A 27,006-nucleotide genomic window follows, 5' to 3' on the forward strand; every position below is an offset into this window, starting at 1 on the left:
GATCCCTTAAGCACAGAGACCCCCTCGCAGCTTCAGTAGCCGGAGGGGCGGTCAGTAAGCCGCCAGCACCGTGACAGGCTTATGGAACCCTCCGTTGTATCAAGGCGGCCGGGGCCGAAGCGGTGGCTCCAGAAGCGGAGGCCGGGAAGGCAGCAGCAGCCGGCTCCGGACCTGCGGGCTCAGCGCGGACACGTCTTGCCCTCTGCTGGCAAAGCCAGCCCTAGCAGGGAGGTGCCGGAGCCTAGGAGCTTGTCCCGTGCAAACGCAGGGCCAAAAGGTGCGAGACAGAGGCTTTTTGAGAGAAAGATGCAGCTGCCTGCAGGCACTAATCCCATTGCCAGGACAGGCAGAGCGGTGCAGGACCCGGTGGTGCGCGGGGGTCACATCAGCTCCTGCCCCGGGCCACATCCTGCACGCAGGAGCTGACGTTGGAGATTCAGCCATCACCTTGTGAAACATTCACATAAAGGTGTGACATGTCAGAATTCGTAAACTGTACCTAAGAAGTCAAGCACCGCCTATCAGATCTGAGTTATCAGGTGTCTAGAGATAAGGTGTGGCAAATATTAGGAATTTGCTTTAGATCCCAAGCATGAGAAGCCATTGGTTATGTCCTGACACAGCATAGCAGGCATACAGGAGAGCAGGGGTAGCGTGGGAGTCATGGCACCGCCAAAATAAGCTGGAAATTAAATATCACTGTAATGGGACAGAACATACTGTTCAAGTAACATTTATTACAAAAAGCTATCGTTTGGATATAAGACATCTAGTGAAACAGTCAAACCAGGGTCTCTTTTGAAAAAAAAAAAAAAGAGCCTGATACCTTTCTAAGGAAGCATCTCAGGCTCATTTTTGCATGTGGAAGACATACTGTCCACAGGATCTGATCACAGCTGTCAGTTCTTTGAAGGACTTCTACACAGCAGTCAAAACCATGGACCTCTACAGGGGCTGGGAGCTACAGGAGGCTGTTTTCTGCTCTTGCAAATAACTACTGTCAGCAGCTCCTCCACAACAGCAGCTTTAAAAGCTTTTGATGCAAATAAAGAAACTCTCCAGTGATATGTTACTCAGTATTAGTCAATATTTATTGCTCAACATCTATTTTCTGAGCTGCATATTTCAGAGTGAAATGCCAGAGACAAGGTAGTCAATGCAAGTCGGGAAAGCCTATACACATTCTGATAGACTGGAGTCTGAGCTACTTAAGTAGGCAGCACCAAGCTCCAGTTCTGACAGGTATTTGCAAATGCAATAGAAAAGGCCAAAGACAGAGCTAGATCTCAGAGCAAGGACCAGCAGCTTTGAGAAGATGGATATATATCTTAATAAGACCTTAATAATTCAGCCCCAGAAAGCTGCTGTTTGAAAAGAAGTCAGCAGGACAGCTAAGCACAGACATGCACTAAGTGTAAAGCCTTAATTCTCACTTTACCATGAAAAGCAGAAATGACAAGAGTATTTGTGAGACAGGAAATGTGAGGAGCTGTGAGACAGGGAATGTGAGGAGCTGTGAGTCAGTAAAGGCTGTAGACCAGCTTAAATTCTAACAGAATCTGGTGATGTGCTATGGGATGGCCAGGGAGGCCGTGGCCACGAGGGGAGAGCCTGGAGGTTTCCCTTCTCTGGTTCTAGGGCAGAATCAGTAACTACATCAGAGACAGCTTCTAATGCTGATAATTGGCAGACAGAAAAATTGTAAAAAGAGGAAACAACAGGGCAAAAGGAGCTGCAGCAAGCTTTGACAGATACAGAACAGGCTGGAGGCACTGAACACCCCATCTGCTGGGTAGGGCACCTTGTGAACCATCTCTGGTGGGTTTAATCAGGGAGGGTGAAGGTGGTCATATCCTCATCTTCGGCCAGCCCTCCCTGAGGGACTCCCACCCTTGTGGCAGGGGCTGCAGAAGGGACCACCCATCACTGTCATTCACAGCCCATCTCTGAAGCACCCAAGGAACAGGTTTGGGTGCTGCCCTGCCACCCTCCAATAGAGAGGATAATCTGAGGCAAAAGAGGATACTAAGTATCCAGTAACTTATTGAGATGCCGCAGGGGTTTATCTGTAGGAGCACTGCAAGATAAAAGACCCATAAGGCAGAGGAAAGAAGGGGTGGAGTGACACAGCATGTTGGCAGAAATTGATACCGAGTGGGACAGAAACTCAAATTCCTCACAGTCCAGGGCTGAGAGGCAGTGAGAGGTCAGGGAAGATGAGCTGAGAGAGTTGATAATCCTGGAAGTGGGAAAAAGGGTGACCCCTGTGTTTTCACAGCCACTAAAAGGAAGAGCACGAGTCTTCAGAGTTACACAGGACTAAAAATTCAGAAGCCTCAGAGTAAGAAAGCAGTCTTGATTACTCTCTGAGCATCTTTTATAATGCAGATTATTATATAGTAGATTGGGACATTAAACTGAGGTCCTCCCCACAGGTAAAGGCTTGCAAGGCAGTAATTAAACATGAGAGTTCAACTCCCTGGAGGCGGGGAGCGGAGGGTGCTGCCCAGAGCCCCACAGCCAGGGCTGCTGGGCAGCCAGCTCAGAGCCTTGTCCCCAGCCCCTGCCTTCACATCTCTGCACCACAAGACACAGCTGGTGTTTGCCTCCTCCAGGCTGCCATCACCCTCCTCTGCCATATCTCCAACATGCTGCTTTACCACGCTTTTGTGTTTGTCACACCTTTAAGGAACAGTTTTCTTTCACTTATTATTCCTCCTTTTTGTTTATACACAATGAAGCTATAAGAAGGAGGTAGTGAGAGTGGCTTTGTTGCAGTCTGAGAGCCAAAGAGAGCTGGGCTGTGGGGATTGAAGCTCCTATCTACCAAAAGGAAGAAAGAGGTTGAACCATGGCATTCAGCAGATACGCCAGTCTGCCACAGACCGTGTGTGTGTGCTGGCCAGCTGCTTTGTTTTACCTTCATTGGCACTCCTTAGATACCGATGGCAGCGCTGTGCTGCCTGTCCTGCTGCAGCCCCCTCTGCTGCACACCCCTACCCTGCAGGCAGGACCACGTCTCTCCTGCCTCCTTTTTCGATCAATTCAATCATGATCTAGTTCTCACTTTCATCTTCACTATCAGAGTCCTAACAAAACAAAATTATATTAGTCTCTTTCATACACTTTCAGCCTGATACTAGGAATGCCTCTTTAGCTCTGTTTGGAGAGCCAGGCAGGAAGATTGATAGTGCACGGAAGGATGTTCTTTTGCCTCCCAAGCACAGATTTTAGACTGATCTTATTCAAACCATGAGAGTACCAGAAGGGCCGGTATTGGAAGACCAATTAAAGGAAACTGCTGCTGAACTACATAATGAAAACCAGACACAACAATCTGCATTAATTAGTATCTCTCTTGTTAACCCTAGAAACATGCATTTCTACATAAATTCAGGTTATATTAAACTGAACTGCATTCCCATATAAAAACGCTGGACTCAAGCTACATGCCAAAGGAAGGGGGTCCCTGTGAGCTTCTGTTTTCACAGTAGAGGTGGCAAAGGGGAGCACTGACATCAGCTCCATCCCCTGTGCCACCTCCAGCCAGGATCTTTTCATCTGACCAAATGTCTTTCCTCTTCCTTAAAACCTCAGGTAAAAACAACACCAGCTAATTCATGACACAAATCCCAACTGAAACATTTCTATTTCCAGCAGCAAGAGGTGCCATTCAATTCAGTTCTGAGGAGCCTGGCAAAAGATTTCTCTGCCTGTCTGCCCAGCAGCTCTGCCTGTCCCCCTTGCTGTGGCAGAGACAACACCCAGATGCCCAAAGTCACCTTGCATGCACTAGATAACATTTTTCTACCATTAAAGCAGAAGGGGAGCTCAGTAGGGGAGTGAAGGAGGGACAAAAATAGGGCAGAAGGAGAAAGGAAAGTCACTCATGAAGATGAGAACAACACCAGCACCAGCTGAAGATGCTGAGGGGCTGTGGGTAGCAGGCTGGGTGTCCCACCATGTGAGCCTTCCTCTGTAGCACCAAGCACCTCCTTCTCCTGCCGCTGCTCCTGGGCAGTTAGCAAACTGTCCTACATTTCATCTCCAATGTTCAATGATTTACTATCCAACTACTACTTCTCCCTTGGCCTTTTACAGGAGAAGTTGCTATCTTCCCACCTTTCTCCAGCCTCATTCTTTGTCTCTGGAGAAATCTGTCCTGTAAAGCTGTGTGTGACACCACGTCAGGCTGCTTCCTGCAGCCACCTGCCTGTGCCCTGGGGCTGTGAGACATGGCAACTGGCACAGCCATACAGGGCTCCTGGGCTTTGCACAGCTCCAGGGCTGCTCTTGGTTTTGTGCCAGCCTTGTGCTCAGGCTGAAGCTGATGTTATTCTCCCCACCCTCAGCAGAAAGGCTGGGGAAAGTGATGAAAATACTGCAATGGTGACAAATAGAAAGGGGCTGAGAATAAAAGCAAGTATTTGCCTCAGAAACACCACCCATGGTAGGAAAGCTTTCTCATGAGTACCAGCTATGCAGCATGTCCTATGAACAGTCACACTGAACTCACCTGGTATCATCTGAACGCTTTTGCTGCAGAGCCAAGATGTCCTTTTTTCTTCCTTCTGACCTCCAGACTGGACTTTGTGAAGACTCTTGGCCATAGGCACTGCCAAGCAGCTACTCAGGAAAGATGACAACTCACAGATTAAAAGTTGACCTCAAGTGTTATTAGGGCTCCTGCTCTTGCAGGGTTACAAGCCCATCCAGCCAATGCTGGCTGCTTCAAACCCCACGTGCTACACGAAGCCACTTGTCTTCCCAGCTTTTAACTGTTTTCCATGGCAGGACACATTGCAGTGCCTGAACTATCCACCCCTTTCTTGTGCTGGTGGGCTCTCCCCCATCTAAATCTTTGTGCTTCACATATTGTCAGTACCCAACGAGCTCAAGGTCATCCTTACTGATACACTCTTCAGGCCTCTCCCCAAAATCCTGAATTTATCTTTGTCTCTTCTCTTGCTCACACTATTTTCCCCTGTATTTACACATGAAGCTAGAAAGTAGCAATGGGAAGATGTAGCAAGTAGTTGAACAAAGTGAACAGGCCAAAATGGAAAGGAGCCCAGAAAGTTAGCAAGGAGGAAGGATGAGAAATGAGCCAGCAAAGCAAAAAGCAGCAAGTGGATCCGAGCACAAATCCGCAGAGAGAAAAGCTGGCCCTGGCACAGTGCTGCAGGAACAGTGTGAGATGTGCCAGGAAAAAGGGATGTGGTAATGAAGGCTGAGGACATGGTGACTGACAGGCACTGGCACTGCCAAACATCCACGTGTGAGAAATTGTCCTCTTGGTCCTCTATACTGGCATGCAGTTTGACAAGCTGATGAGCCCAGCTGGCACTGCAGAGGTGCTGGGGAGAACTGGGGATGAAGGGTAGGTGCAGAGGGAGCACAAAGAGGCCAAGATGCACCTGAAGTCTGAGAAGCAGATGTTTGGCTTGTGACAGGAGGACAGGAGCCTTGCAGGGACACCCCCTGCACAGGACAGTGCTGTCAGGATCCCTCATCTCTGTGGAAAGGGGCTCCCTGCGTCCTCCTTGGCAATTCTGTAACAGCACATATACTTTCATTCCCAAAACATGATACCTTGCTCCAAAACCAGAGAATTATTTCCAGGATGCCAAGCTCAGGATTTTTCACTGTGCCTAGAAAGTAAGTCTCTCCATGGAGAGAGAGACTCCATCTCTGACCATCCTGCAGGAACACTTGGATGAGTAATATCTCACTGTGGCTGATGGAGTTTTTTCCTTTCTGATTTCAATGACATAATTAGGAAAGCTCAAGTGATGTGCCTTTTCAGAAAGCATGCTCCTTCCCTCTTTGCTGGCACATATAGAGCAGTCCTCTACACTACATTTGTGTCAGAGATTTACTTCATTTGTGCTGAAGGAAGCAGTTGTCAGAAATCTGGAAATGGAAACCATGCCAAGGTCCTACCTTAATCCTTAAAACTACACAGCTGCCTCAGGCTCTCTCAGCACAGATTGCCTAAAAACACAGTGATGTACAATGACTTCCCACCAGCAATCAGCAAGGATTGGCAGATGTCAGGAGATACTCTCTGCTTATAAAGCATGTTTCTTCCAGAACATCCCCAAAGCTCAGTACAAAAAACAGCCAAAATCATTAATTCTTGTGTTATTTGATTAAAAGATCTGTGCCTTCTCAGCTGTGGTGCAGGTGACAATCCTGAATAGGTATGCACGTGCCAACTCTGAAGCAAGTGAAATAAATGGCAATTGATTCTCTGTAAATTGTGAAGCACATCATTCTGTCACCAACCCCCATAGCTCTTATCACAATATTAAACTTCACTGGACCATTACCAAGAACAGTCCTACAGCTTATTCAGAAAGCACAACAACTTGCTCACGAGCTTCTTATTTCTTCCAGCCTTAACGATTTAGGCTGGGATTCTTCAGGGGAATTTAATGATGCTGAACTCCTGTTTGCTACAGAAACACTCATTTCTGTTGCCAAAAAGCAACAGTTACAAACAAGGCCTGAACGTGGCAGACGTGGGAAGCAGAGCACATTGCTGTTAAAAGCCGTGCAGCACCTACAGCCAGGAGGAGTCTGTGAGTTTGCACAACCAGCAGTAACACTCCTGCAAGTGTCCTCATTGGAAAAATCACACTTACTTCAACAGATGGTTTTCCCTCAGCAGAAGGCAGCATAGTGTGGACAGAGTGCTATACGGCAGGAGTCCAGTAGACCTCAATCCACAAGGTCTTCTCTTCTCTTGGATTTCTCTTGAACAGCACCCTTACCAGCAAAGTGTTAGGAAATACTAGCCACATCCCTGTGGAAGTCATCAGATACCATCCTGTTTGACACCTTAAGACTAGAGGAGAGGAACAGAAATTAACTGTGTTTCTGAATCCAGTTTCAGAAAGTATTCAATTATATGAGTGCTGCCCTGTCCTGAACTGGATTCCTTCTCCAGTACATAAAATAATGTGCAAGACTTGTTCAGCATCCAAAATTGAAGCCATCAAGTTCTACAGATGTTGGAACTTCATTTATAATAACGCAGAAACAACAAGAAAAGAGCTGCAGGCAGCAATAAAGAATTCCAGTATACATTATCACTTCAGAACCAAGGAAAAATAAAAGTAATGGCTGATTTAAAAAAATCCCAAACAAAGAGAGAGAAATAGGGCTAGGAAGGACCTTACAACTTGATTGAGGCCATTCTTGGCCAGAGCAGGATCATATCTTTCTACAGCAGAGACTTGTACCAGATGTTCTTCACTGGCAGACAGTGCAAGGGCCCCACAGCTTTCAAGGGCAGCTCTTCCCAGCTCTTTACTTATTGTATCTTGTTATAATCAACAACCCAAGTCTCCCTTGGTGCAGTCTAAGCCACTTATTTCTTGTACTACCTGCCAAGGACACAGAACACACTTTTCTTGCAACAACCCTCTATATATTTGAAAATTTGCATATTGCTTGTTCCCCTCTTTCCCCTTTAGGCTTCCCCAGGCCAAGCTACTCCTGTTTTTTCAGGCCTCTTGGGCAGGTGGTGTTTTGGAGATCATTGTCCTTGTTCTCTTTCAAGCTCTTTCTAAACTGCAGTGTACAAAAATGGACATCACACTACACCTCAGGCCCTCCCACATGAAAGGGCTTCAGAAAACCTCTTTGCCTGGTTTTGTGTATCTCGCAGACTAGAACACAATTTATACCTCTGAGCTTGGTGCTGTTCTGCAACAGCAACACATGGGGACATATCCCCAAAACCACTCCCTAACAAAGACACCAATCTCCCTGTTGTAAACACAAAGTCTGCTCTAAAAGATGTTTCAGAGTAGTTTTCTTTGTAGGAGAAGACTCCACTGATGAGGGAGGGAGTTTCAGAAGACTGGCATCACTAGGCAAGCCATGTTTGACAGATGGCCACCAGTGACCACATCCAGCTTGTGCTCCACAGGACACAATCTCAGGCAAACTGCAATGTGCTTTCTGCAGGCTGCTCCCCCAGCAGCTGCTCCCCAGTTCCTGCAGCGGGCTGTCCTGATGGAATGTGCACATTTTTTCTTTTCACCAATGAATTCCAACCCATGTTTCTCCAGAAGTCTACTTTTCACTTTCTGTACATTCCTACCCTGTGAAAGAACAGGCCACATTTTAGCCAGTATTGCCTCCTACTCTTTTTTTCTGTTCTTCATCTGTGCTGGAACTACTTCTTTGCTGCTCTTAGCACTTTTAAAAATTATTTAAAGGAATTATTTGGTTTGCTTAAGTCCTTTTTACTGTAGGTTTCCTGCCTAAATTTACCAGCTAATTCTGATTTCACTCAAGACTTTAATCTTTAGCCTGCTCTTCTCTTACTTTGTATTCCTAAGCAGTACAAACATGACCTTTTATCTTCACGCTCGACCAGTTTTGCTCTACTAGTTAGACTCAGACCTAGAATTTATTTATTAATTATTTTTTATACATAAAGAAGGTTCAAAAAACTAATTTTCCATCTCCTTCATACAGGTAGAAGTAAACATATGTATGTATGAAACTCATAGCAACAAGCACTGGAATTTGTCAACATCCTGCATCCCACTCATCCTTTCCCAGCAAGTGTGCAGGATTAGAGCCCTCCATGACCATCATGATCTGTGCTTTGGATGACATTGCTGGTTGCTGAAAGGCAGCCTGGTCCACCTGATTTTCCTGGTATGGCAGCATGTAGAAACTCAAGCAGCCATAGCTCTCCTCTCCACTTTTGTCATCACTCATAGAGGAAATAAACCCCTGTGAAAGTGATAGAGGGGCTCCCAACTCCAGCCTTCGTATCTTCTTTGGTGTAATAGCCCCAGATTGCACAGAGGTTAAGGTGTGTGGTGTTTCCTTCTGCACCAATGACACTTGGTCCTCAATTTGTGTTTGCGCAATGATCTAGACAATCTTCCCTATTAAGGAGCAGGTACAAGCACCAAAGCAGTGACTGTTCTGTCTTTGCAGAGCAGTGTTTCCCCTCTCATTAGTGATGTTGATGCAAACCCCCAACTACCTAGCTTTTTCCTTCACAGGTCTCTACATCCACCCTATCTGGGTCTTTGGGATGATGGACCTGTCTCCATCTGACCTTGCCATGCCCAGCTCTTGCAGTCTGCTTCTACATACATTTCCCCAGCACTACTCTCCACACTGGAGGAGGTTGTTCTCCTCAACCTCACCAGCAGGGAAATGTAAATTCAGCCCTTGGTAACGCAGGCCAGGATCCAGGCCAAAGCAGGTTGTGTTTGTGGCGACTATATGGAACTGGCCCTCCTGGCTGCAGGTCAAGGAAGATCTCACCTCCAGCAGCTGTGTTTCATTGTTCCTGCCTGGCAGACTGTGATACAGCCATCAGCCATGTGAAACTCCCCCTTGTTGCCCTCTTTTCACTTACAGCTGCTGGGGTTCACAGATGCCCAGCCTGGCTCTGTCCCTTTCTCTTCTTAAGTTTCAAAAAGAGGGCAGAGATGCCACCCCTCATTAGACTGATGTAGCTGGAGAAGCAGCAGCAGATGGCTCTGGCTGGAGGGATTATGCGGTTGTGTGGGATTCCCTAATAACTCGTCATCTCAGTCAGACCAGTTTTGTCACAATGTGGAAAGACTAAAAAAGAGAGTCTTAAAGCAGGGAGAGAGGAGGAGCATCAGAGCCACAACTAAAACCTTTCATCTGTTTCTGGAGAAGTGCATTGCTTCTGGCTGCCAGTGCAGCTTGTCTCGCAACAACAGGAATCAGGCCATCTTCACCAATTCTAATCAGCTCTTTTCACTGCAAGATTATCTGGTGAGAAAGACAGCTGAGATTCACTTAGGTGAGCTGGTCTCTCCTTTAAGTAGACACCTGCACGCCATCAGTTTTGTTAGTTGTTAGTGTATGTGTTAGGCGTCAAAAACACTAACAATTGAAAGGAGGCAGGTGAAAATTTTAATCTGTGTTATTTTAGCTACTTTTCTCATCTGGTTGAACACATATTGTCTATTTTCAATATAACTGAAAACATGTTCAGTTTTCTTCCAATGTTGAACATTATATAAGAGATGGTAATTATGTTCCCCTGTTTCTTTAAAGTCAATTCTTCAAGCAGTTCATGTTTTGACTTACTTGCGGCCACCAAGTTTCTCCAATCTCAGAAAGACTGGGTTAAGATCAAGGTTATATCCCCCTAGCCCAAAGGTGTACAGCTGGCCAGGTGTCAAGCTTACTGAAACAGAGCCACTTCCAAACCACGTTTATCAGTCGACGATTTGAAATAATTGTCAAAGAAACAGGAATAAATTATTGAAGTTTTTGTCTCAATGTCATCTCAACATTGAAAGAAGCATTCCTACAGATTTAAGTTGAAAGAGTTCTGTGAAGTCTCCACATTTTGACATTTCCAGAAACTTTCCCCCCCCCACTTGAACATACCACTGAAAATATTTTGTAATGGGCATCTGCACTTCTGCATGGTACCCAACATTGCTGGTTTGCTACCTCTGCTGCAGGACCTGGGACCTTGGAACTGCTGAGGTCTCAAGGAGAGGGATCATGGGGCTGGGAATGGGATATGAAAGTGAAGGGAGTTTGTAGAAATCTCACCAACGGATAACTTGGATAAAGCTACATGGGCATGTGGGGTCAGCACGCCAAGATGAGGAAAACTACCCCAAAATCCATGACTTAGATGTATGCTTCTGCTCCTGCCTTGGAGGAGCAAATGATAGAGGGAACATTAGAAAAGCTAATTAATCTGATGTGCTACGTTGTTGCAGCTCAAACTGAAAAATAATCACACCAAGATACCTGCTTATCACAGTAGCTTCCTCCCTCCTTTCCTGGTCATTTTAGAGGCTGTAAGTCCATCTTGTTTTATAACAGACTGGGCTGTGCAGAGTGAGGGCCGTTGCCTAGTCCTGAAATGCCCCAAATAATTTCTGGGACTCATAAGCAACTATTTCCCATTCTCAACTAAAACTATGGGACCATTCCCACAATTCCTCCCTATGTGAGTTTTCACTCAGCCTGAGCTCTGTTGACTGTTGGCACAACCCAAAGCCACAGAAGACCCTAGTGACCCTTTCAGCTGCCATAGCATGGCTACATTTGACCCATGAGTGAACAGGCATAGGACAGGACCTCCACTCAGGTCACACCCAGGACAGTATTTTCTTAATGCTAGACATGAGTTTATGGCACTGAGACGAGCCTGTATCCAAGTAGATTTGGGAAGTCAAACATACAGGAGCCAAGTCTCGGCTCTCACATTAAAATCCATCAATTAGACTTCTTAATCATCTTGTTGCAACATTTGCTTGTGCTGCCAAGCTGGGCTAGTCAACAATTTTTTTTTCTCTCCAATATACACTGGGACTAGCAATACAAGCTACAACATCCCCTCTCATGTAGGAGCTGCCAAGGCCTCTTCCTTCATGAAGATGGATGCAAAATCAGGCCAGAGAGCAGAACAAAGAGAACGGATGGTCACAGCATTCCCATTCTCTTGTCCAAATTTTATGCCTCCCAAATTGCTGAGGCCTGCAAGAAACTGAACTTATGCAGCCCTGTAAAGAAGCACAGGGCACTTAGACAGAAACCCAGGGGAGAGCTGATGTCACTGAGCAACAAGCACTGCTAAACAAGAGGGAATATCCAAGAAAACAGAGCCGTCTAGCGAGTTCCTTGGGGACAGTCCCACTTTATACCCAGTATGGATATTCATCAAAAACCCTTTCAAAAGCAAATATTAACCTTTCTTCAGTAAGTGAGAAAGTCCCACGTAACTGCTGTTCTCCATGAATCGAAGCACCTTGTGAAGGGTCTTTTCAGGGAGTCACTCAGCCTGCAGTCCCCCTTTTTCACCAGCTTTGCACTGTGAAAGCACCTCCAGCAAGTGCCAGCAGCAGTCAGGGCACCCTGAGAGTGGCTGAACACTGCCACACTCCACCACCAAGACTTCCATTTCTTACTACACAGAATGCCTTTGGCACAGGCCTTCTACTGCTCTTTAAAGCATTATTGTGTGATTTATCACTGCAAGCATAAATTAAAAAAAAAATAATAACAAATTACAAAAGAATGCCTATGGAAGAAAAAGGAAGAAGAGGTTTTCCTTCTTAGAAGGTGTTGCTCTTAGTTCAGCTTTTATTCAAAAAAGCATTTGGAAGAAAGCAGCTTTGGAGCCTGTCCCTGCCAGCATCACCTGAACAGCATCACTTCTCCTTGTAGCTGAGCAATAAGCCATAGCACTAGTACATGGCTCTGTGATCAAAAAGTAATCCCCCTGTCCTTCGATATTTTCTGCCCCATGGTATGTCCTCTTGTGGTCAGGAAGCACTAGTTTCACATGACTGTTTTTCAGCACGGCACCTCTGTAATGAAAGACGTTGCAGCTGTGCCCGAGCTTTTGGCTCAGCCTAGCACAGCAGGAGGTGCTGCAAGCAGGGGGTTAACATGTCACAGTAACCACAGCCCTTCAACTTCCCCTTGCAGCCAAATGCAGAACCTGCCAAGGGCTGCATTCCAATAAAATGCAACTCACACAATCTGTGAGTGTAATAAAATAGCTGTTAACAATTCTGTAACTCTCTCTTTCTAAGCTTGTAAAAGCCTGAAGGTCAGCTGGAAGTCAGGCTGCATTTTTTTAGGAGGAGGGCAGGGAAGTCTTGGGTGACTGGGTCCTGTCCTTGTATCTCCTCCTCTAGGGTTTCTGAGGGGCCAGAGTTGCTCCTGAAAGGGTTTCTCTGCTGTACTCTCACTACAGAAGAGCAAACAGACCAGAACACTGCATGACCAGAGGGAAGCAGGTACCAAAGGACCTTTCCATTACAGAGCTGCTTAGATCTGCCTTCCACTGGTGGTGACACTGAGTGAACATCTCAGTTTGGAGGCTTGGGAGGAACAAGCTAATGGTTTCCCTTCTCTGAACTCGATGCTGGAGATCCTCAAGACCCTGGAGTGAAAAGAGAAGCAAGTTCAAATCTTGTCCCTCCAGGTAGAAGCAAGTCTTACAATTGCATGGTGACCTCCAGGCTCACTGGGGTTAAGGGCTGGGAACACAAACCCAGGCACAGAATTCCTGCAGTCTTGTACATTGGAATGTAAGGCCACAGATCAAGGGAACAGTGACTTTGCCATGTACAGAAGTGGGGAAGCAGGATGGAGGCAGAGAGGGTGAAGAAGGGTAGGGGAGGCATAAAGAATTCATCACCATTCTCTCATCACGGGACACTCCGTTTCCAGTTTGGCAAACCAAGTGAATTTATTTGTCATCTCCAGGGTCAAATGCCTCCTGGTTTAATCACTGCGATTTGGAGGGATGGAATGTGTCAACACTTAGAGTAAAAACAACCAATATTAAAACAATGTTTTCCCCAGTAATTTCCCAATTATGTCCCCAAGCACATAAAATTATTGAAAGAAGCAGCGTCCAGACAAACCAGACAGAGGCCCAAGTAACACCACCGGGGCAGCCCTGGTGAAATCAGCAGACATTGCAAAATGGCATAATCTCCTCCAGTCAACTAAAAGTAGTAAGAACAAAGCCTACATGGCTGGCTCCTTTAATTGTTTTAGAAAATGCTGTTATTATATTTACCTTCTGTTTTACACTAAAACTGTTTACTTCAGCTAAGGAAGGCATCAAAGCATGGGGGGTGGGGAGGGCAGGGAAGTGCATTAACCTGCAAAAACAATTAAAAAACAGGCTTTAAGCTCAAGCATCTCTTCCAGGGTGACACAGGAGCACCCAAAGCTGTGCTCCCTCCTAACAGGCTTTTGCTTGCCAGTACATTACAGAAGCTGAGGCCAGGGGTTCTGTGGGCAGATTTGGATGAGCACTGTGAGGAGGAAAAGTGAGGCTGGACACAGGCAGCAGGCAGAGCACCACCCTTCCCTTCAGGTGCTCCAGGTCCTTGTGCATAGAAGAAGTTCTAAGGTATAGACATACTGACTTTAAAATTATTCTTTAAGAAGCATCCTTTATAAATCCCGTTCCCCAAAATATCTTTCAAAGAAGAGCTCCAGTGGCAGCTCAGATAACAGTAAGATGTGTGAGCAGCAAAAAACCCCATCATTAAGCACATCCAGTTTTTCACCAAGCTTTTAGCATCAGTTGGGCTTTAACCAGGAAAACATTTGGATTCTCCTGGGGTTTGATTACAAGAAAGAAGCTGTAAGCCCTCGAAGAGGATGGAGCTTTTCCAGGGGAAGCTGGTGGGGTGACAAACTGCAGAAGTTCAAACAACTGGCATCAGAACAACCCCCCGCATGCTCTCTTCTGGGAAATACCACAAGAATATGATTGAGGTGTAGGTGGTGAAGAGAATGGGAAAAGATGAGCACTGACATGCTGCTGTGTTTTTCTCAACCTTTGTTTCAGTGGTTCTCTTTCTCTGACCCTCCAGGGTCAGATCCCTTGTGGATGTCTGAGAGATTCCTGCACCTTGGAGCTTCCTCAGCTACTACACCACTAAAAAGTCCAGTTGAGTAAAGAAGTGCCAGCTGAAGCAGAGGTTTTTCACCAGGATATGCACTAGTGTGTCGCTGCTGAGCCAGGGCGGAGCTGGAACAGCTCAGATACTGTGTTCTGCCCCAAGCAGGGACCAAACAGCTTCAGCCACCAGAGAAGCGAGACAGATTGTCTGGAGAGAGAAAGCACATGCAGAGCAAGAGCCTGCCTCTCTCCGTGTTCTGGCACAAGACAGAGGTCTGCCAAGCACCTGAGCTGGCCCCCGAACCGTGGGAGATCCCCACCCTGGCAGGCTGCTGGGGACCTGCAATGAGGACACGTGCTAGCTTACAAGGCTCCCACAGGGGAGCCTGCAAAATCCTTACAGAACAACTAAGGAGTTCAGGAAATGCTCCAAACTCATCAGATGGCAGATGAGGACAGCCAAGCTGATTTTTCGTCATTTTTGAGAGAGGTTTGGTACCTGAAGAAATCGTCCAGGTCAGGAATAGTGGCTCAGTGTTAGTTTAACAGGGAGTAATAGTTGAAGATGAAAAGCATCTCCTGGGAGACACTTCTCCATTCATATTCCAAACCTTTTAAAGATGCACCATTTGCTTTGGCATGGGTGCTTTTAAACACATTATTGAGAGCATAGTTGGTAATTAGATCTTTACTCCTGCTTAGTTGAATATTCATGTAGCAGTTAATCTGGCAGTTTAGTTAGGATTTCAGCTTTCAGATGTTCAGCTGCACTTCAGCTAAACACTCAGAGATACTAGAGTTTCAGACGAAAGCATCCATACATCCAAACCTCTGAAGAACATGCCTAACTCAGAGTGCTCTCCATGCTCCGAGCTCTTCTCCCTGCACACATACCTCAGGGTTTCAAAAGCAGGTACTTTACCATTGGAGCTTGCTGCTGCCCCAAGAGTTACTCTGACCTTCAACACCAGAAGGTGCCAATCATGCCCTTGCTTTACCCGTTGGTGTCAACCTCTTCAGCTGATGGAGTTAGCAGACATATTTACCAGGCAGGTTTCTGCTGGGGCTTCACTCCCTCAACTGCTTTAAGGCTGTCAAAACGGGCTTGCAGGAGCACATCACTGGGAGTAGGGAAACAATAAGGAAAGGTCTGTTCTTTCTGCAGGGAGCTGGATGTCAGATAAGCTCTCCCAACGTGTGAAGCCTCACCCTCACCAAGAAATTATTTCAGTGAAACCACCTATGAAGCAAACAAGAGTCCTTAAAGATCATCCTATTACTATGTGTCATATATGCATTCTGCACACTCATTCCCTCAGATCTCTAATTGTTCAGGTGAAGAGATGCTGAGGGACATGAGAACAAAATATACACCACTTTTTTTTGTTTTAATTAAGTGAAATTCAGATAGCACCCTAGGTCAAAATGAATTCTGAGAAGTTTTATAAAAAAAAAAAAACAACAACAGTATCAAGGGGTTCAGTTATCCATACTTCTACTGGAAACATTATTGCAAGCAGAAAGGCAGGTTTATTTAGCAAGTGAAGACAGGGGAAATGCTGTCAGTGGATCATAGCTTTCCCATTTTAAAAACATAGAAGACTTACTGTGGAATTGAATCCTTGACAAGAAGAAAAAGCAAGCTCAATTAAACCTTTGAGGATGTAGAAGAAAAAGCCTTTACTCCTAGGATGCAGAGCAGCAGCTAAAGGAACCTGGATGGATGGGCATCAGAGTACCTTGGCACCACCAGGTAGTCCAGACTTGCTCACAACACATTCACCTTCTGTAGCACCATCTGCCATGGGCTTTGGTCACTTTGCCAAATAACCGTTCCCAGTACTCAGTAAACAAGCTCCCTGCTGCTAGTGGGGATGCATCTAGCAGAACAAGAACTTCAGTCAAAATGCAACAGCATGCCAATTATACCAGAAAAAGATCTGATCACAGATTATTGGACACTGAAGTATGTAAGATCTTGACAGCAAATGTGCCTGGCCAGGCATGAGAAGAAAGCTGTTCAGAGCTTTTCAGGCAACACACTAACAGATGTCCATGTGCCACCAACTTCAGAAATCTGTGGAGGAAGAGAGAATCATCTGAGTTGCACCATTCTAGCTACTGCTGCAGATGACTGTGATAGTATTATCCATAATTAATTGGATTATTTTCTTGTAACAGTAAAAGGGAAGATGAGTATAACCAACCATTCTGAGCCTCACTATATTAATGCTCACTTTTCACTCAACCCAAATTCTAAGATGTGAAACTCAAGTGAAGGGACTCATCTTTGATCATGGTGCTGCCCGCAGAAGTAGATGGCATCCCTTTGCAAATGCTCTCTGGCACATGTGACTAACAGAAGGTGACAAAACACCGTCACACTTATTGTTGAAAAGAGAAGGCTATTCAGGATGTGTTTGCAAACTTGGTGTGCACAGCCTGGTAGACAGAGCCATGTAGTTCACCTGCCATATGACCTGCAGCTCCAGGCAGGACCTGTCTGGGATGCAATGAGACTTGCCAGGATGCTCCCATGAGACAAAATGTAACAGTTCATTGTCTAGAAAGTCCTAGATCAGATGGATTCGTGTCTTCATTACAGAGAGAAGCGCTTCAAGACCTCCAGATCCTCAGCTAGTTGGAGCCCTAAGTGGTATAAAGTCTACAGCAGTCCCTTCCTTCAGATAGGATCTTCAAACAGATATGGTTGGGAAACGCAGACATCTTCAGTGAGGAGCATCTTCCAGGATTATTCCAGCCAAGTTAGTTCAGCAGCAGCAAGACAGGCATCCAAGGTTAGAAGAACAGAGCTGGTATTTACAACTGAATCTTTCCAAACACCTGTTGTAGGAGACCAAAGAGACAGAAGGCAAGAACTTACAAGCACCTGGAAAGAGCAATGTGTAACTGAAATCCAAACCTGTATCACAGCTGAAAACAATGTTCTTTGCAAAAAAAGTGAATGTATATATGGATCTCATTTGCAAATGACAACTTTTGCTTCACTAACTGCAAAAGAAAACAACTGCCAAAGAAGTTACACTCAGCAAAGAAACAAATTCCTCCTAAATCAAAAGCTGATTCTTATGAGATCATATAAGCAAGAAAATCAAACCAAAACACAAAAGAAAACCTCACAGACCATTAATCAGTAAATATGGGCAGAAGAGTAATGCTACTGTCAATTGGATGGGACTTCAGCTGAGAAATATTCCTCTGAAGGAAACTTTTGAAAGTCAAGGTGGTATTTTTTAAATATCCAGAATTGTCTCATTGTCATCTTCTGTCTGTAATGAGATTGTGTGCTGGTGAGCACAAACTATTATTCTAGGGACAGCAACAGGGATGTCGTATTCACAGAAACATCCAGCTCCTAATCCCAGCATCTCTATTAAAAGCAATCTTCATCTCATGAAGTAATGAAACAGCAAAATACCAGAACTAAGGACAGTCACTGATGGAAGATCACTCATCCATTTCACATGCTACTGCACCACACTTGGGCAGCCTAAAGACCACGAGCATTGCGAGTCTCAAGAAGCCTTCTGCCACTTGGCCTTGGCTCCCTAAAATTGCAGAAATGCTGATGTTAAAATTAATTCATTTAAGATTATTCCCTACTTTCTGAGCAAAAGCAAGTAACTGCATGATATGAATCACAACAGAACATTCTAGGTTAAAAAGTAAAGAACAATTACAAGTTAATCTGTTCTGATTTCTGATTTCAACTTGTTCCATTTCAATGTCTTGTTTGGAGAGATCATTCAGCTTCCACTTATTAAAAACTGCTTTTAAAAATCAGTCTCAGCCCACTCAACACAAGACAAGACAAAATAAAAATCAAGTAATGATTCTGGTGCTGAAAGGCAGTATTTTGAGGAACAAAACATGTAGCATCACATGTCAACACTTTTATCATTCTTTTTTTCTTAATCCATCACCTACAATCTTTCTTACTTAACAGACTAGTGGAACACATACACCTCTGCAAGTATTCAAACTAGTACCGCCATTGTTCTTTTTGTGGTTGTTTTTAAGCAAAGAAAAAGTCACATTTTGTAGTAGCAATAGTTTCTTTTTTATTTTTAATATACTTTAGGAAACAATATACAAAGCTGAGCTTTGCCACCATTTTCAAACAGTGGGTTGCTCCAATTACACAAATTCAGCGTTTTGTGATGGTTAAGAACAGCAGTCAGCACCAGACTTAAACAGTTAGCTACAACACAAACATCCTTCCAAATGAAATGTCGTAATATCAAGACAGGTAAACCAGGAATTAACATATGACAGCTGTCGGGGAGGTGTCTTAAATCATTCTTGTTGAATTTTATATTTCATTAAATATTTTATACACATTTTCCTGTTTACAAGTTTTAAACAAAACCTCCCTTGAGGAATTATTTAAGTACAAAAACGTTCAACAAGAACAGTTCTACTAAAGAGTCCCCAAACAGATCAAATTTTAATGTGTTGACCAAAGGAAATGAAAACCAGTGTTTCTTTTGTTTTAACATGTTTATTACAACAGATACAATTCACATCTGACTAGCTTTTTTTTTTTTCCTCTTTCCCCTCCCACAACCATGTTAACATGTTCATTGGGCTATTTCCTTATATTTGAGCAAGTAATGTACTTTCAGCACACATGCCCAGCAGTACTATAAGTCCATTCTTACAGGGTGCAAATGGAAATACGTTTCAATAATTTATACAAACAAGTGGGTTATGCTCAATCACTGCAATTTTAAGCTACTGTACACAGGAATGAAAAGATTATAGAAAAAGTGCCATAGCAACAGTGCCTTAAGAAAAGAGAAAATTAGAAGCATTAAAAAACTGATAAAATCAGATTTAGGATTTCACGGGGAAATGGAACACAGAAAATGAGAAACATTTCTCTGTAAAACAGAAACGGAGAAGCACTGCTCTTGGTTCGGTGCAAGTGTGGAAACGGTTGTTTCACGGTATTTTGTACATTACCCAAATTGTTGCAGCCTTAGACACAGATCGCCTGGCGCTTGCATTGAATTTTAGGAAATGCAAGACTTCTGAATGATAAATTAACTAAAAAAAAAAAAGAAAAAAAAAGAAGAAAAAAAAAGAAAGCTAATTTTGCAGACAGGTTTACATGTAAAAGGCTAGGTATTTAGCCACCTCAGCATTGATTAGTTTTGGATGTCTAAGCTCTGATACACATGGCTTCCCATGGCTTCACTCTACAAAACATATTTACAACGTGAAGAATACATCTACAAGAAATCTACATTTCAAGGGTTTTACAAATCATTCTTGTATCTTTCCCCTGAATTTGACTCCCTCCTGTCCCCTTCCCCATGTCAACTTTTTTTCTGCCCAGCTCAACGGTCCAAAGTCTACTCAAATGCAGCTCAAAAGTGTTAAGACTGGGCATCAGTTTAATAGTTCCTGTACTCAAAACCATGTGCAATTGTTTACAACTTTTCACACCATGAAGGAATTCTGATTCTTTAGCTTTTCAAGTTCTTTAATTTGTTGTCTCAAAAATAGTATCCTGCAAGAGAAAATAATTAAATTAGTATTAGTAATATTACTATTACACAGATACATTAAATAAGTATCTCCACAAGTACTTCTACAATCTTGGCAAATTATGTCAAGCTCCTTAGCTCTATTAATGCACTTCAGTTGAATGCCCAACCTGTTCAATCACCTACAAACACTGCATGCAGAGGCACAGAAACCTGCAGTATTCAATTCCTTAGTTCACAAAATTTATTTGCTGTATTTCATTATGACCAATACACAGTTATGTTTAGGCTTCTGCTTCACCTGAATTTAACTCCCAGAAAAAACAAAATACTGGAGGAGGATGTTGAGTAACTGAATGTTCCAAGAGCAGAATTATGCCTGTGTGATGCAGTTTTCAAATTCAAAGAACCTGTGAATTTTTTTTTAAACAAGAAAGTTTTCTTCTAGGTGCAACACTTTCTAATATCTGGCTCTGTGGCTGATACAACAACCATTTCTTCTAAAGCTAGCCTCTACTTATGGTAAACTCCAATCTTAAAATATTTCATCATTAAAAGACATCTAAGGAAATAAAAGCTGTAACTACACCTGACTTACAAAGAAATTGCATTGCTAGCAATTCCCATCTACATTTTTCCTCTTCTACTAAACTGCCATAAACTACTACTATGATTAGCAAACATTTGGCTTACATACTGTTTCCCAGAATTTTTAATTAATTTTTAGTAACAAGATTTCATGACACTGAAGTGTAACGCTAGCATGTAAATTAATTTAGAAGATCTTCAAGGAATTCTGAAGTTTCATACAAATACTCTATAAATGCCAAAGCAACTTGAACAGATGCAGAAAAAAGCATCCACTTGAGCATACTTTTGTAGAACACTTGTCAAATATGTGCCCAGTTCAGTAAAAATAAATTTTCTGCTCAAAAGTAGGTGAGAAACTATTAGGATAGACACACTGAAAAAAACATTGCACTTAAAAAGGCATGGACATATGAAATATGTCAATTACATGCTGTGAGTTACAGTTAAAACAATATACTTGTTTTGCCCAGAGATAAAGTTCCCTCTTAGAACAAATGTAAACAGTTCCTTCTGTGCAAAAGCATAGAAATAATATAATTGTTCAAACCTATTTGCTTTGATAATCACATCCTTTGCAAAAGCCTCCCCCCACCAACTTGTTACTTATGCCATATATTCCACATCTTTGGGATTGCAGCAAAAATAAAAGACACATGTTATCATAGATTCAAAGTCATAATAGTCATTATCCATTGATAGTTTAGTGATACACAGTGCACATGTAACAGTACTATTTAGAGAGGTGAACAATGACATTTGGCATGTTATTTCAGATCAAATGTGCACCCAGAGGCAGAAATGAAACCTTAGGAGGTTTTACTTAGTCTGTAAGAAACCAAGCAGTTCATTATATATTCTATAGAATCTGTAATTTATGTAATGAAGTTAGAAAATAAAATTTCAGAAATAATGGGACTTTTCTAAAAGTCCATTATTAGGAAAGATTTATAATTATAGCCTACTTCTGACTACAACGATTGTTTCACTAACTGCTAAAAAGAGCTTCTAACACTAGTTGTTTGAAAAGCACCAAACACTATTAAAGCAGCTTAGAACAATAAATGAGAATCACTGCATTCAAACTGTAGCGTAACTTAACAGATAGGACAACATAACTGAAAACGGAAACTGAATATGAAAGTAGATGAACATCATGACTACAGGTGAAAAAAGTTTCAGCCTGTCTTGTAAGACTGAACTCTTCAATCTTGCACACAATGGACTAATGACACGGCTGTGTACTGCCTCAGTGAATACTGACTTACACAGCAGAAGTCTACTTTGCTATAATCAACCTCTCACTAAAGAACCCAAAAATGATCTTAGACACCTCAAACCTACATAACAGATGTTAATTTTTCCTCAGCTTGTGGTATCAACAAGACCTCTTCAAACTTCTTCTGGCTTTAGACCTACCAAATTGTCTTTTGCAAAATGTAGTGTAAATCTACATGTAAACCGTATCATCTATGCATCATGAATGGACAGATATTTCAGATGTATGCTGAACTAGTGCGAGTTAATCAGGTTTTCCTAATGCACTACTGTACCTGGAAAGATATTGCTGTCCTAAGTGAAAATACATATAAAAGTTACATATTCGGTTCTATTCATTGGAGACTAAGAGTTACCTCTGTGATTAAGAGGCAGAATGTACATAGGGAAGACAACCTGCAAACCTGGCAAGTATGAGCATACTTCTAAAGTCATCAACAAATACAGCTCACGCAAAACAACACCAGAACGGGAATTTTAACACCTTGAATATTACGATTTTGGAACTAGACACAGAGCATACACTTACCTTTGCTCACGCAAAGTTGCTTGAATTTCACATACTCGAACTAAAGACCTTAAATTCTTTAATTCAGTACAAATTTCTGACATATGGACACTTCCCATGTTATGGGCTTCCTCACGTAATCTTGATGCCTGCAATGGTTACACATAAAGGTTAGGATTTTGAATCATGCATCCGAAACAAGTGGCTGTAAGCCAAAGGATTGCTAGATGAGTGTGTCTTGAAACAGTAAAGCATTCCAACTTCAAAAGGGAATATTAAATCACATTAAGTTCTCTACAAAAGCCCATTTAAAGCCAGAAATGAACAACTGTCTGGTAAGAGATGGTCTAACCCAGGCCCATGCTAAGGCAGGGACAGTTTAAATTTCCTTGATCCTAACAGATGTTTACCCAAACATTCTGAAAGATCGTACACGTCGAGGCTCCATGTTTCCAGTAATTTGCTCAAGTAGGCAAAACTCATCACCCACTATTTCAATGGCAGACAAATTTCAGATCTAAATTAAAAGCCTTAGGGACAAAAGTAAGTGAATGCCCTCTTCTCTCCAGCTACCTTATAAAGAAAAAAACAAATTTTGCAACCCTCTTCAGGTGTTCTCTTCCAGACAAATTCCATTATTGTAATATCATCACTCAGTCAGGTGGAGAGAAGCAGAAGTATAAATTCAGAAGGCATGGCCTATTCCCCAATTTGTGCATTTCTTACAGTCTTGTCCCTTAACTGGATGTGTGACTACAGAGACTCCTCAACAACACCAAGGAGACTAGTATAATTACTCTGAGATGCTGTGTATCACACTGCAATAAGGGAAGAGGGCTTCTTGCAAGCAGCACACTGAAAAAAATAGTTCCAAATAGATCCTTCCTTGCAGTATTACTGTTTAACAATGTTATTCTGAGTGTGGCTGGGATGGAGTTAATTTTCTTCACAGCAACACCTGATGCTGTGTTTTGGGTTTGTGACCATAACGGTGTTGATGACACACCGATGTTTTACCTCCTTCTGAGCAGTGTTTACACAGCATCAAGGGTTTCTTCTCCCTTTCTCTCTCTAAACCCCACCCCCCAGCAAATATGCTGTGACTGGACAAAAGACAGGGAAGGAAAGCAGCCAAGACAGCTGATCCAAACTGACCACAGGGATATTTAATAATATACAATGTCATGTGTTCAGCAATAAATCTGGGGGGCAGTTTTCCAGGGGTTCCATTACTTGGGGACTGGCTGGGCACTGCTTGCCTGGTGGTAAGTGACTGCTTTTGCAACACTTCCCCCCTCCTTTTTACTTATTAGGTTGTCCTTATCTGAACCCATAAGTTTTCTCATGTTTGCCCTTCCAATTCTCTTCCCTATCCTACTGGGGATGTGGTGCAGCTGTGTGGTGCTTAGATGTCCTACCAGAGTTAGTCCAAAATATCTGATGAAGTACTTGTATACTTGATTTTCTGCTCCCAAAAATAATGGTATTTAGCACAGGTCTTAATTAACTTCTGGCATTTCTCCAGTTCAAAAAAAGCACTTTGTGTTCTAATTCTGTACATTAGAAGTTTTCCTTTCTGGAGTGTGTTGACATACAGGAGTGCTCTGGTCTCCAGTAGGACATAATTTTTCATGTCCTCCCTACACAACTCCAAAGCCTTGTGACTGATAGCAAACCTTCAGTAACAACTTGTGAAGTACCTGTCACCCATCTTAAAGTAATCTCATTTAAAAGGCCTTAAAATAATTTTTGCATACAAGATTCTTGGTAAAAGATGTTAACAGTCTTGCTGCAAATCAGGAGATAATGCTTATTTGCTTTCTTGTGTTATCAAAGTTTGAGTCTTCATCAAATAAAAAAAAAAAAAACCCAAAACAACCAAAATTGACACAATTTCTTTTTAAACAGTCCATGATGACTATTATCAGGGTTTTCAAGTGTTTGTAAAAAGGTAAATTCATAATTTTTTCTACTTAGAAATTGTTCAATACTCAAAGCACCTCTGAGCTGAGACCACTTAAGAGTCTGTTTCCCACATTCCTTAAAGATAGTTATATTGATTATTTTCTAATTAACCACAATACTGGCTTGTTTTCCAGTTTTCATATTAACTGCTTAGGAGTTCTGCAAGAAAACTGCTAGTGGTTCAAGAATTGGTTTAGCTGCTAATTACTGCACAGCACATTTATTCAAGTCTGCTTTAACACATACCTGTCTTGGCTCATTTATAATTTATATACTTATTTATTTTTCAGTTTATTCTGGCATATACTCTTATGCCCTAATTTCTATTTAAATTATGCATCTGGTTAGAAAGTTGAAGAAACCAAGGCATATTTTAGCCTCTCCACTTTCATCTAGCTTACCTTCTTTAGATTACACCTATACTTTCATTCACTTTTTCTATCAAATATCTGACTAAAGTTCCTCAAGTGTTACTATTCAAAATTGGTCTATAAACAACAGTGTCACGTGAAATAATCTGAAATAGCAGACAGGACAATACAGCACGTTACACTTCACACAAAGGTAAAAGTATCCAACTGAGTATATGACTGCCTACCATTAGCCTTTTTGTGTGGGTTTTTTTTTTTTTTTAATCTCTGTTACTAACAGTGGGGGGAAAACTGCCTATGAACTGTATAAATCTGTATTTTCTGCATTAAGATATATGTCAATTCAGTACACAGCAAAAATAACACTATCAAAACTATGGGCCAAGGCCAGAGAGAGAAGTGGCTGTGCTTGCACCATTTCCTTAAACACATTCTACAGCAGTAGCTCAGTCAGTCATTTGACTCAGTATAGGTTGGTAATATCTTAAAACTGAATTTTAAAAACTAATTAGAAGTAACAAAACAAGAACCCCTAAAAGAGTCCAAATAGGGTATCAGTCTAGACTGCACTTCTAAGATTCATCCTGCAAGTTACTACCCAAAAGCCTCCAGTGTAGGCTAGAGTCAGCATGGAACCACTCTTCAAAGGACCAAACTGAACTGGGATAGGTAAGATTAAATATCCCATGCAGACTGTGTCAGACAGGGTTGCCTCTGAAAGGACTTGAACTAGACTCAACCAATACGGTTCCTTTGAGTAACACATTCCAAGCAGCTGACATGCATCCTGTTACCCTGTACTACACACACCACAACAGGACAGGTTTCAAGCAGCTGGTTTTACAATACTGATGGCAATTCTACTGGATTTCCCATGATGTAAAATTAGCATAAATTCAGTCTGAGCCCTCTATATAATCTTAAAACCTGGGTACAACAAACAAGCCAGAGCTGCTTTCACACTGTGTAGAGCTAACAACTCAGTGACTCAGAGTTGAGACTCAAATAGTTTAACTGTGTCACCTAATTCATAATATTTTCCACATAACAAAAATATCATTATTATAAAAATCTGTTGAAATTTACGTTCTTTGTAAATGTCAAGTGTAACTTCGGCAGTAAGGAAACAGTTATGAGGATCACTATTCATCAGAGAGAATTTCAAAAGCACTGGTACTTTCAGGAAGACTGAAAATACTCAACTGTTAAACGGCATTCACAAGTAAAACCTGCAGACCTGGCCTCATTTCTCTATCCTCTTTTCTGGCAAAGGCCAAGATTGGGGTTTTTAAAATACTTTTAATTCCTAGTAAAAGCAACCAGTATAAGAAAACCACATTTTAAGCTACACATTTTGCACTCTCACAGGGAACAAAGAACAAGGGTACTCACCTGCTTTTCTGCATGATCTGCAGGCCAGCCTTGAACATGCTTTATAAGATTTTCATTGAAGTGTGCTGCTAGCGTAGGTGTTAAGGAACAAGTGGGTCGTACAGATGTGTTTTGTGGTGCAGGCGTTGAATTTGATGCACTAGTGCTAGAGGTATGATTTGGACCTGGTGATGGGCTTCTTTGACTACTAGAAGAAAGAATAAAGAAAAAAAAAGGTGATCATTTAAAGTCACAGGCAAAACTACAGAGAAACAAAAACTTAAAATTCATTGCTTCCAGCCACAAAAATACATAGAGCATTTAAACCACAAGTAAATACTTCTGGCAGACCAAACCTGCACCACTTTTCCACAAATCTACTTTTATGGAAACCGTTTGAGTGCTACAATATACCAAGGTTTGCTACACATCTGTGCTACTGCACAACTCTTAAAATTACTTTTTAAGTTTGTTGCTGTTCTTCACTTTCTGTATTATCAGCAAAAGACAACTTCACCATGACTTTCACTAACATAAAAACTGCTATTTGGTGTATCATTGTTATCAAAGAATCAGAATGTGGGGGTTTGTCTCCTCCTTGCAAGCACTGATGTCCAGGTGATCTCACTTCTAGGACACCAAAACTTGGACTGGGAGGAGAATATAATCTGTGATGAGAAGGGAAGCTTAGAAGCTGATGTTTCAGCACATGTCCTTTTGTGCTTCCCGGTCCCTTGTGAAAACAAAGCCTCTACATACTTGCCTTCCCAGCATTCATTTCATCACTCCCATTCCCTCACCCCACCCACAGAAGGGGCTCTGTTCCTGTTTTGCTAAGAAGTGGTGGGAGCAGCACTAATTATATATGCAAACATGGACAAGGACACATCAGGATGAAAACAGTCTGCTTTGTCCTCTCCACCCATCCCTTCTAAGGGAAGACAAAGGAAGCAATAATCTCAAGCAGGACAAAATAACATCACTAGCACCATATCTGCG

General features: G+C 42.6%; 1 protein-coding gene across 3 annotated transcripts in view; it reads right to left on the reverse strand.

The window, feature by feature from the left end:
- Positions 1-18,725: 18,725 nt before the first annotated feature.
- Positions 18,726-27,006, reverse strand: part of WAC (WW domain containing adaptor with coiled-coil) — a 61,424-nt gene continuing 53,143 nt past the window's right edge. For 2 of the 3 annotated variants that reach the window (XM_051609350.1, XM_051609348.1), the window contains exons 12-14: positions 26,029-26,215; positions 22,322-22,449; positions 18,726-19,949 (exon numbers count right to left, since the gene is read on the reverse strand). In XM_051609350.1, the coding sequence (XP_051465310.1) occupies positions 19,880-19,949; positions 22,322-22,449; positions 26,029-26,215 (385 nt within the window). In that variant the 3' untranslated portion in view covers positions 18,726-19,879. The remainder of the gene's footprint in view (positions 19,950-22,321; positions 22,450-26,028; positions 26,216-27,006) is intronic. The other variant, XM_051609349.1, reaches the window with a different exon arrangement.

This window comes from Apus apus, chromosome 2 (genome assembly GCF_020740795.1).
Source record: "Apus apus isolate bApuApu2 chromosome 2, bApuApu2.pri.cur, whole genome shotgun sequence".
In the NCBI taxonomy this organism is placed as follows: Eukaryota; Metazoa; Chordata; class Aves; order Apodiformes; family Apodidae; genus Apus; species Apus apus.